This window comes from Callorhinus ursinus, unplaced genomic scaffold, assembly GCF_003265705.2.
Source record: "Callorhinus ursinus isolate GAN/ISIS: 27379988/994484 unplaced genomic scaffold, GSC_fseal_2.0 scaffold7, whole genome shotgun sequence".
In the NCBI taxonomy this organism is placed as follows: Eukaryota; Metazoa; Chordata; class Mammalia; order Carnivora; family Otariidae; genus Callorhinus; species Callorhinus ursinus.
This window is the reverse complement of record NW_027397069.1, coordinates 54146344-54158832: the sequence shown is the minus strand read 5'-3', so window position 1 is coordinate 54158832 and position 12489 is coordinate 54146344. Positions and strand designations below refer to the sequence as shown.

General features: G+C 36.6%; 1 protein-coding gene across 6 annotated transcripts in view; it reads right to left on the bottom strand.

The window, feature by feature from the left end:
- Positions 1–2465: 2465 nt before the first annotated feature.
- Positions 2466–12489, bottom strand: part of FNDC3A (fibronectin type III domain containing 3A) — a 156088-nt gene continuing 146064 nt past the window's right edge. For all 6 annotated transcript variants that reach the window (XM_073894571.1, XM_073894573.1, XM_025874921.2 and 3 more), the window contains 2 exons: positions 12344–12471; positions 2466–4974 (listed from right to left, as the gene is read on the bottom strand). In XM_073894571.1, the coding sequence (XP_073750672.1) occupies positions 4660–4974; positions 12344–12471 (443 nt within the window). In that variant the 3' untranslated portion in view covers positions 2466–4659. The remainder of the gene's footprint in view (positions 4975–12343; positions 12472–12489) is intronic.

Sequence of the window (12489 nt, the reverse complement as noted above, 5' to 3'; positions counted from 1 at the left end):
TTTCTTTTGTAATCTGTCTGCCTGATTAAGCCACCACCCACATGGGATCCTTCTATAGAGAATGTTCATGATGGTAAGGACCATTATGCAATCCATGGAGTTCAAACAGGGCATATAAAATTTCTTTTCCAAACTACAGAAAAAAGAAGTGACATGCAACACTGTATCATATTTTCAAGTCTGGATTCATACTTTGTTGCTTCTATGAAGTGATGCCCCTATATTCAAAATATCTCCTCTTCCCCAACCTAACATTTTAAGCTTAATTGTGGTACCTGCAGTTGTGACACTTAGGGATTTACCTGGATTTTTTATTTTTTTTTAAAGATTTATTTGTTTGACAGAGATAGACACAGCGAGAGAGGGAACACAAGCAGGGGGAGTGGGAAGGAGAAGCAGGCTTCCCGCTGAGCAGGGAGCCTGATGCAGGGCTTGATCCCAGGACCCTGGGATCATGACCTGAGCCGAAGGCAGACACTTAACGACTGAGCCACCCAGGCACCCCTGTACCTGGATTTTAAAAAGCAATGTATCCATAGTGTTGGGAAAACTGGAGAGCAACATGCAAAAGAATGAAACTGGACCACTTTGTACACCATACAAAAAAATAAATTCAAAATGGATTAAAGATCTAAATGTGGGACCTGAAACCATAAAAATCCTAGAAAACAGGCAGTAACTTCCTTGACACTGACCATAGCAACTTCTTTCTAGATATGTCTCCTGAGGCAAGGGAAACAAAAGCAAAAATAAACTATTGGGATTACATCAAAATAAGCTTCTGCATAGAGAAGGAAACAATCAAAAAACTAAAGGCAACTTACCGAATGGGATATTTGCAAATTACATATCTGATAAAGAGTTAGCACCTAAAATACACAAAGAACTTATAAAACTCAACACCCAAAAAGTTAATAATCTAATTAAAAAACAGGCACAAGACATGAGCAGACATTTTTCCAAAGAAGGCATATAGATGGCCAATAGAAACATGAAAAGATGCTCAACATCACTGATCACCAGGGAAATGCAAATCAAAGCTACACTGAGATACCACTCCACACTAGTCAGAATGGCTAAAATCAACAACACAAGCAACAAAAGGTGTTGGCAAGGATGTGGAGAAAAAGGAACCCTTTTGCACTGTTGATGGGAATGCAAACCGGTGCAGCTACTCTGGAAAACAGTATGGAGGTTCCTCACAAAGTTAAAAATAGAACTACCCTACACTTCAGCAATCACACTACTAGGTATTTATCTAAAAAATACAAAAGAAAAAAATATATATATACACACATATATATATGATGGGATATTACTCAGCCATAAAAAGAATGAAATCTTGCCATTTGCAACAACACAGATAGAGCTAGAGATATTATGCTGAGCAGAATCAGTAAGAAAAAGACAAATAGCGTACAATTTCACTCATATGGGGAATTTAAGAAACAAATGAGCAAAGGGGAAAAAAAAAAGAGAAGCAAACCAAGAAACAGACTCTCAACTATAGAGAACAAACTGATGGTTACCAGAGGGGAGGTGGTGGGAGGATGGATTAAATAGGTGATGGGGATTAAGAAGTGCACTTGTTATGATGAGCAGCGGCTGATGTATGGAAGTGTTGAATCACGATGTTGTATACCTAAAACTAGTATTACACCGTACATTAACTGGAATTTAAGTACAAACTTAAAAAAAGGGTGCCTGGGTGGCTCAGTTCGTTAAGCGACTGCCTTTGACTCAGGTCATGATCCTGGAGTCCCAGGATCGAGTCCCACATTAGGTTCCCTGCTCAGTCTGGGGAGTCTGCTTCTCCCTCTGACCCTCCCCACCTCACGCTCTAATAAAATCTTTAAAAAAAACTTAAAAAATAAAGGGCAATGTACCCCCTTTGAGATCTGTGGATGGAAATATTAACAGGGGGTAAGTGAGAGGGAACACAGAATTTTCTGGTATGTGTGAGAATTTTCAGGCATGGGCTGAACTTCCTGGCATGGTATTGTAGGTGGACATGCTGAACTTTCAGGCATGGTATTGTAGGTGGACATGCTGAACTTCCTGGTGGAGGGCAGACATGGGGGCAGACAGCAGTGCCCGTAACAGGAAGGTTCTAGGTCCCTGAAGCTGGGAAAAAGAAGGTACTAACTAGGAAACAGATGAATGCAGGAAAGGTATGAAGGTCAGATTTCCTTTCCAGGAGCCATCCTTATTCTTTATACGTGTAAAGGACGCAAGATGTCTAGAGAACTGCATAAAATCAAGTCACTAGGATAAAACTTATTTCATTCTTTAATCTACTGGCTGTTACCTTCTTGAATATGGGTCCTCTCACACTGAAGATCTGAATACTGATTAAAAAAACTATTGTTAAGCCCACTGCAAGAAGGGAGACCTTAACATTTCATTCTCTAAAAGAGGCAGCAAATAATGAGTGTATAGGAATACAATAAACATATCTCAAAAAAGAATGATACAACTTTTATTTTCCATGGATTTTAAAGATACTTTTGCTACATAGTTATGTATTTTTATGAGATTATATTTTTTCATTTGTATGAAGTTCAACCTTATACAATTTTAAGGTGATATGTTTGGTAGTGTATAATCTTTAAAAAGTTTAGAGTTTTTGGAATGTACAGTATATGAGGTAAAATCAAGATTACATTAAAAATTGTTTTCTCCTCTGCACTGATTTTGCAGTGAGGCTCAAATGGCAAGTACACTATTAAATGACATTTACTATCAAAAATAGGAGTTCATTTGAGTTACTATGAAAAACATAAGCCACTGTAACTGCCACAGTGGCATATTTCACCATTTTAGACATTCAACTATATAGAAATCTCTGGGCTATTACACTCAAACTCATTTGTACTGCCAAATGTGGCACTTTTAAGAAGTTTCTAGAAAATAATCGCAATCACTGTTGTTTTGGGGGGAAGTTAGCCTATACATGAAATTAAATTTAAATAAAATGTAAACATACAGTATATTATAGTGACAGATCATTCTTACCACTCGGAAAGGCCAAGTTTATCCGTTTCTTTTTTGAACAAAGGTTACTGTTTTTTCTACAGCACAGATCATTTGACATAAAACAATTACAATACATGCCCATTCTAATATAAGAGAAATTCTTCAGAGATCTTCAAAGCACAAAACATACGTCCTTTTTTCAAAGACTGACAGAAGTGCTTAGTAATCACTAAAATGCTAACCCCAGCAACTAAAAATTAGTGATTCACTATCCTAAAATTCAAATAATAAATTAAAAAGGCTAGTTACAAGTGTTTTACAGATAACAGATGTGATAAAACAAGAATTTTAGATAGTTTCATTACAAACTGTATTATTACTGGCAGTCATCGACATCTATGCAAGATGTACAGTGTGATACTTGACAAAATTCAATCTGATCATCCAATAACTCACAAATGCAAGCTCACAAAACATTAATGAATTATGCAATTGCAAAGTGCTCTAATGCAACATTAACCACATGCAATCAACAATTTGGAACAGTATCCAGACAGACATTACATTAAACATTAGTTTTTCAAGAAAGAAAGCAGCTTGAAGTTTACTGGTGCAAATTAATTTTGTCTTCAGATTTGGTGCCCCAAACAAAAAGGTTAGGTTTGATTATGAATTCTGATGGTGATGGCAGTAGTTGTAGGAGAAGCAGCAAAACTTATGGGAGTTCTTCAAACTTAGCCTATTCCAGATAGATGGAGTGTGTGTGTGTGTGTGTGTGTGTGTGTGTATTTCTACACTTGGTATATATAGTTTATATATATGCCATATATGTATATGCATGTCCTTATACACATACATATGGTTCAGAGGCTCATAAAAACCAAATTAAATAGGTTTGAAATTCAGAGCTGAGTATGATTGCTTTTAAAAAGTATAAAGCCCTCTATTTTTTCCATGTTCTCAAGACCTGAAGAGGTGCTTTTTGAGTAAACATTAAAATATTTTTAGGCCAAGTAAACTGTCTGTGCTTTCTTTAAGTGATTTATCTGTAAATTCATGAATATATACTTGTAATGAAGAACTCCACATTTATCAAATAAGAAGTTTCTTTTTTCATGCATATTCTTTCATCCAGTTTTTGTCTGCTAAGCCCCTCCAGTTATTCATCATAATCCCACTTACCAAATAATTAAGACAAATGAGGAGGTAGAAATATAGCACTAGATTGCTTTCACAGCATCAGACTTTAACATTTTTTTTTTTTATAGCATGTTAGTGTAAATTTTAATCATTCTGAATTTTTCACTAGGTAATATCTTTAGAACAAACAGATCAGGTTGTCACTGTTACACTCATGCTGACTGGTCAAAATATCAATTATATATTGTTGCCTCTTAGAAAATTTGTTTTACAAGAAGGCATATTAAAAAAAAAAAAAAGAAAAGGAAAGGAAAGAAAAAAGTCCCAACCAAACGAAAAACCAAAAATTGCTATTTCTGTGGCTTGCATTCTAATAAGGTGCAGCCTCTACCTAACAATATAAGCATTGAAAATGGCAAAAATGATGTATTATAGTCTCAATGCCAGTGCTAAATGCCACTGTTTTTGTAAAAGCAATACAGAAATAATTTTAGTACATGACAAAATAAAATGTAATACAGTATTAAAAATAAAGTTATATTTTCACTTGATTACAAAGTACTGAATGATAAAGGCAATCAAAATGGAAAAGAAAGCAAACAGCACGAGGATGACGGCGGCACACTGCTCGTCGCTCAGTGCCCGCCGGCTCCTTGTGCTTTCCACAGTGTCTCTGCTGGTGCTGGCTGGTGGGTCAGTCCTCTGAGAGATGAAGAGCACTGTTGTGCTGTAGGGACCTACGAGGTCCTGATGCCCGACAGGGTCTTGGCACTGGCGAATGGCACACACGCGGAAACGATATTCACAGTTCAGCTGAAGGCTTGAATACCGGAAAGAAGAGTCAGGACCCTTGTAAATCTGTTAATAAGATAGTAGAAAAAGAATTATGTATGAAGGATAGGCAGAAAATCTGTTTTACAACTGGCTAGTTTTAGAATTATTTTTGACATGGAAGCTTGTGAGTGCCACTGCTTTTGTCTTTTAAATGGCATTTTAAAAACACCTACCTTGACATCAAAGAGCTTATCTGCTGTATAAGGGCAGGAGAAATTGGAAAAGTGAGGATGTGAGATCTATCCTCACAGAACAAGCAAAATCAGCCCACAGGCATTTCCTTGGTTTTCTCAAATGTAAAGTCGAACTTTTGTGAAACCATTCCATGAAAAGAGAAACTACTTCTAATCACGCTTCTTCATTATATATAAATCTTCGTAAAACTGGTTTCTGTACAATTTCAAATATTTGCTGAAACAGTGAATGAATAAGGGGAGCTTTCTACAGTTGTCTATGGCAAATTATTTTATAAACTTTAAAGAAATCACTTAGAATCAGAGAGTTGGATCTTAAAATCCAACTCCTCTGCCCATCCCTTAGAAAGGAAATAACAAGAATGGAATTCCATGGATTTTCAAGAGTGCTAGTGATTAAGAGGAAATGTATCGGGGCTGGTCACTCCTGGTCCAAGCACTGCTCTGCCAGTTCACACTTCATGTTATCTTAGACCGAGTACCTTTAGTACAATGAGAACAGTTATGTTGTATGGTAATTATGAGAATGAAATAAACTAATACTTGTTAAAGGACTTAACACAGTGCCCAGCACATGGCGACTGTTCAATATATGGAAGCTATGATTTCTGTTAATGAGTCCCTTCCCTCATTCTATAAATGAGAAAACTAAGGCTCATAGTGACTGCTCAATTGAGTTCTTCCAGCTAGTTGGTGGGCTGTAAGTGAGATCAACCCAAACCTGGGCTAGCCTTCTTTCAAGCAATTTTAGCTGCTTCAACTGTATCTGTGTTGTACGTCTAAATTTTTACATACTGGTTGTGCTCTTCAAGGAGCAAGGTTAAGAGCTTTGTCTCACTTTGTGTCTTCAGAACCCAGTATATAACTGATACTTAAGGCAACTAAAGTAGTGAATTATTTTTTTTAGCATTTAAAAAATTTTTTTTAGATTTTATTTATTTGACAGAGAACACAAGCAGCGGGAGTGGCAGAGGGAGAAACAGGCCTCCCGCCGAGCAGGGAGCCTGATATGAAGCTTGATCCCAGGACTCTGGGATCATGACCTGAGCCGAAGGCAGACGTTTAAAGACTCAGCCACCCACACACCCCTAAATTAGTGAATTATTGACTAAGTATAGGTCAAAATGTGTGTCAGTGGATGCTGAAAATATATAAAGGAGCTTTTATTGAAGGAAGTAAGACTTACGATGAAACAAAGAAAATGGTAAATATGCATTAGTTCTGAGGATGCACACAAACGATACAGGGAGTGGGAATGTAGTAATGTTCACATCTGGACCATGGTAAAAGCAGTGATATCAGTAAATTAGAAGACTGTATTAGAAAGCAGTGTGAAAGAGTACACAATGAATCCAAAATAGTAAAAATAAAAAAAATATGTATTTGTCATATGGATGTAATAGGTGATATTTGTCTTTAAAATTTTACTTTCCATTTGTCTTCAAATGGGCATGGTAACCTCAACAAATGGTATGAGGGTGATAGGTGAAGAGATCTGACAGAGGGTAGGAATATGTTCATAACACTAGTTGGAAATTTAGGTCTTATTCCACAGGGGCCACTTTAGGTGTGTGATATTTACAACAGTGTTTAAGGAATCCTGATCATAAAGCTGAATGAGGGACTGAGGGAGTTGGGCACGATAAGGACTCCTGCTGTATGAAAGCACAAGGCTATGAGGCTTTGGTATAGTTTTTATGGATCATTTCTAGAAATGATTTTTATTTGAGTAAGTAGGCAGGCAAAAAAAAAAAATTCTTTCAAGAGTTCAAAGCTTGGGGACCAAAAAAATGTTAGTATTTATGACACTGATGAAGTGAAGAGTTTGGAGAGGAGAGATTGGGAGGGAAGATAATGAGGTCAAGTTTTCAGTTTTGTGTTTCAGATGTTGGAAGGATATCTAAACAGGGAGACATCTTAGATAATTGTAGATATAGGACTGAAGAAAACAGATAAACTTGCTAAAGCTAATTTATAGAAATGTTCATATAGCTAAGTGAAGCTATTCAAAACAAGCCTCAAGCTTGAGATAAGGTGGTTAGGTCTGAGACTGAGAAATACCACCATTTCCACTCCTCCACTTCATACTGACAAGATAAAATTGTTGTGATCTTAGTAAACAGAAAAAGGCAAGTAAAACTCTAATAAATTCATAATTTTTTGGCTTGTAGCTATTGCTCACAGATGACTTAGATAAATTACATATAAATAAAACAAAATGAAAAATAAAACAGCTCTTTATATTTGCTATCAATCAACTATCCATTTATAGGCAGAGTATGGCAAATATCAATTAATGCAGATTTACAATTAAGAAAATGGCAGACAAGAGAGAGTACGGTTTTTATTTTGCATTTTATTTTATTTTTTTCATTTTTCATTTTAATGGAGAAATGCAGACTAAACTTAAGCTTGTGAAGTTTGTGCATGTTTAGCTGGCTAAGAACTTTGAAGTAGTACACCAGCTGCAACAGAATTTTATAGGAAAACTTTTAAAGAAAGTTTAGATTTTTATAAATTGGTATTTGTCCTCATTTTAGTTTTTTTTTTTTAAAGATTGTATTTATGAGAGAGAGAGAGAAAGAGCATGAGCAGGGAGAGGGGCAGAGGGAGAGGGAGAAGCAGGCTTTCCACTGAGCAGGGAGCCCCATGCGGAACTCGATCCCAGGACCCTGGGATCATGACCTGAGCCGAAGGCAGACACTTAACGGACTGAGCCACCCAGGCGCCTTGTCCTTATTTTAGCTTTGTGAGCATGTCATAGCATGAAGAAAATAACAACTATAGAACAGGGGCCAATAAAAATGAAACCAGTATCCTACCTGTTTATCTCTCTCCATATCCACACATTCTAGAAACCTATTTGGTTGGCTAGATTAATTTACCAAGTAGTCATACAAAAATGCAAAATAGTCCTTTTTTATCTTTTAAGGATAAGTGAACATGTTCACTATCAAAGATAACCACTTCTGAAGTTGTCATTACAAAGGAACAAATTCTGTTGAACTATTTCTACTTTCTGTGTATGTTTCACATCCACAATCTGATTTTACACTGAGTAATATACACTATATATATTATTTACAGCAGTTAGTTTAAGAATGATTTTAACAGTATGTTACGTGCAGACTTGTTTGTAGCTTTTAAGGTTTATTTTGCATCTGATTTCATTTAAAAGTGATTATTCATTATGACATATAATAAAAGGCATATCTTGTTATATAATATATATAATATGGCACATACGGTCATATATCATCCTTCTGTAATTTATGGATATATTATTGCAAATACTAATTTCGTAGTGATCAATACATGAAGAGAACAGTAAAAAACCCTGAAAACAACGGAATGTAGACAAACAGCCACATGGCTCTTGTCTATACCATTCCTCTCCTCTATTATTGTTGAGGGAGTTATAAGTGAACTTGGAATTTTAGAGCAGCTCTTAGGTTTACTGTGCATAAGCACCACTTAGAACTTAAAAAAAAAATGAAAACAATCATGGGTCCTGTTCTTAGACATTCAGGTTCATTAGGTCTGCAGGCCACTCAGAGGGGCACTGCTTTTGGGAATCTAAGTTCAGAAGTTTTAAGGAAAAAAAAAAAGTTGTATAGAATCCACCAAGCCACTGTCCTCGTACCCATTCTCTGACACTGCCAACAGTACTGATTTTTGATGGGGTATCAAACTCTCCCTTACCCAATCCTTGTACTTGGAGAAGCTTGCCTCATTACAGAGGAGGCCTCTAAATCCTGAAATAGTCATTGGTTCAGGGATGGCTTTGCAGTCTAAGTGCTTTCTCTTCCCTGAATGTGAATGAGTGAGAATCAATTCCTCACGGCTAAGGGCAGTCACTGAAGACTGTTGAGAAAAACCATGCCCCTGACAACTTCACTGAGCTTCTGAATCAAGCCATCTTGAAGTCTGCTTACCTTCAGGCTTCTCCCTAAGAGGATTTACACTTAATTGTGCTAGTCTGAGTTGGTTTTTATGGTACTTGCAACGTAATGAGCTGTGACACAGAAGTGCCTTAGGTATAGACTCCCAGATGGGATCAGCTTTGAAAATGGCTTTATTGTTCCCCAATATTTTTTTACCTTGTTATACTACTTGAAATGGCATATTGGTAAAAAAGCACTTGCTTTTAAAAATGTATACACTTCCCCGAGGGGATTACAGAACCAGAAGACACTTACCTTGGGTATGAATTTTCCCATGCAAATTAGTCTCTCCTAACGCCAATAAGGTCAGCTATACTTTGTATATGGGAGCTACGATGTGTCAGGGAGGCAAGAGTCAGAAGGAGAGTGTGATTTTAGAGAATGCGGGCAATTTTAGGTGAGGTGCTACAGAACGCGGCACAGGGCAGTGAGAAGGCAGCCAAGAATTTTCTCAAAGCTGACCAAAAAGGGACGAAGAAAGGGAAGAATACAAAGAAATCAATTTGTTTCTACTTTTCCCTTCTATGTCTCTCTAAGTTTGGTCCAGGGTCGTGAGTACTTGTTGCTGCCAGGGGAATTTGTTTCCAGAACCCTAATCCCAGCAACATTATAGGTTAAACAGGTTTTTATAGGCTAGTTTAAGAAACTCAACCACCAACTTATAAGTAATAATCCCTTCTTAAAAACATCAGCCATCCCTACTGCTATGGAATACAGACCTACAGGACCCGGCTTCCTTAACTACACACTTCATTCTTAAGTCTTACTCCAGTCACACTTCAGAGTTTATGGCTCCTTCTCAGCTCACCAGTGCCACCATGTCCCCCTCCTCCCATCCTCACTTAAATGGCACTCCTTTTAGAAAACATTCCAAAGTCCAGCTGGAATAAATCATTCTTTTTTATAAAGTAGGGTTTTATCTTTATTATGATCTTTTGTTTGGCTATATAAAATGTCACGATTATAAAATTTCTGCTTGCTTAATTCTCAACAACTTTTTGAAATCAGAACAGTAACCTATTAATACTGTAGCCCCCCATAATTCTTTATACATGGTATTTAATACATGTGTGCTGAGTATTAAATAAATATTAAGGAAAATATTAAATTCCATGAATGAAACTGAACTCTTAAAAAAACAACCTTCAAACTTTTGGAGTATAACTTGCCAATAAATTGTAAAATTTTATGAACATTTAAGAGATTTAGATGGGGCGCCTGGGTGGCTCAGTCGGCTAAGCGACTGCCTTCGGCTCGGGTTATGATCCTGGAGTCCTGGGATCGAGTTCCGCATCGGGCTCCCTGCTCAGCGAGGAGCCTGCTTCTCCCTCTAACCCTCCCCCCTCATGTACTCTCTCTCTCTCATTCTCACTCTCTCAAAATAAATAAATCTTTAAAAAAAAAGAGAGATTTAGATGAGCAAATGTACTATGAGGTTCTAAGGAAATCAGTATTTTAAATTTTATGGCATGCTTACAATCTTAAGTAAGTGAAAGTGATGACAGGGCTAATTTAGCTTTCAGGTTTTATAAATTAGAATTAGCATTGCTGTTTCATGTAGTGATACGTTTATTAAAATTCATACACTACTCAAATGTGGGGTCCCTATTTCCTTTAAACATGTAATGCAATTACATTTTTTTTTAATATTAATTTTGCTTCCTCCTTGGAAGGAAACCTGCTTATCTGTAAATTATATTCAAACCTGATTATCATGTCAATTTGCAGATGGCTTAATGAAGAAAAACAATCACTGCCAAATTTAATCTCTTTGGAGCCTTTTGTAATTTCACTTAAGAAATAACACTTCCAGGGACGCCTGGGTGGCTCAGTTGGTTAAGTGTTTGCCTTTGGCTCAGGTCATGATCCCAGGGTCCTGGGATCAAGTCCTGCATCGGGCTCCTTGCTCGGCAGGGAGCCTGCTTCTCCCTCTGCCTGCCACTCCCCCAGCTTGTGCTCTCTCTCTCTGACAAATAAATAAAATCCTTAAAAAAAAAAAGAAAAAAGAAATAACACTTCCATACTTAACAAAACTTGAAAGAAAAAATTATATCTATATTGAAAAATCTTCTATTATTAATAGCTATAAAAGCATGAGACTGAAATAAAACAGATCAATGACTGAGTTCCTAGTGGGAAAAGAAAATACAAGATGCACAAAGGAAAACAACCCAGCTTAAAAGCACTCAAAATCAAGAAGGCTGACAGAAATAAGGGACAATCAGATGAAATGCTTATAGAAATTAGGCTTCTGAGTTGCATAAAAACAACTTTATAAAAGATACAGTGAACACTGGTAGCTCCCCACTTGATCTCATTGCTATTCACCCTCTACCAGAAAGCCATCTCTGAAATTTTTCAAGCCAGGTAGGTGACACTTCTGCTAGGCTTCCATAAGGACTATTATCATATTTACAACACTACATTATAATTATGATCATTACTATTATTGTGAAAACTTCCTTAATGTTCTCTGCTTCTACCTGTGTCCCATTCTAGCCAAAATGACCGTGTGTCTGATCTTGTGACTACTCTGGTCAAAATCCGCTACTCATTTTACATGGAGTAAAAAAGTCAAAGTGTGGCCTATAATGCCCTACATGACCTTCATACCATTCATAGATTCTCTTTACCATTAACTACTTGACTTTATCTACTATTTTTCCCATTGCTCACATAACCCCATATTGGCCTCCTTGTTGTTCATTAAATTTAACACTCATGCTCCTACCTCAGGGCCTTTGCACCTATTGCTTCCTCTTCCTGGAACACTGTTGTCCCCATATTCACCTCCTTTGGGTCTCTGATTGTTACCTGACTGCCCTGTATGAAATAGCACTAGCTGTTTCTCCTCCCAAGACTGCCTATTCCTTTTACCCAGTTTTATTTATTCTCCACTTACACTTATCACTATCATATGATATACTAATGTATTTATTTGCTTTTAGTATCTTTTTCTACTGAATATAAGTGCCATAGAAGCAAGAACTTTTTGTTCAGTGTTATATATCCTGAGTGCCTGGCACATAGTTTAATAAATTGTCAAATGAACGAATAATCTGTTAAATATATAGTTCGTACTTAAAAGATTTTGAATCCTGAGATACTGTGTAGTTACTAATCTTTGGAACACAGTAAGTACTAAATAAATGTTTTTGAATTAGGAATATAAAGACAGTCAAATCTTGCATTGCAAGCACATAAAAATGAGAAAGATAAAAATAAGTATCCACAGAATTACATCTTTGCACATACCTGTTTAAAGTCTGAATCTTTTCCCAACATAACTTGAAGACTGTAAATAACTGGATCACCTTTCATTGGCTGTAAACATTCCCATGTAACTTCACAAATGTGATCATTTATTTTCTCTATTTTGGGGGCTGTAGAGAACAAATACA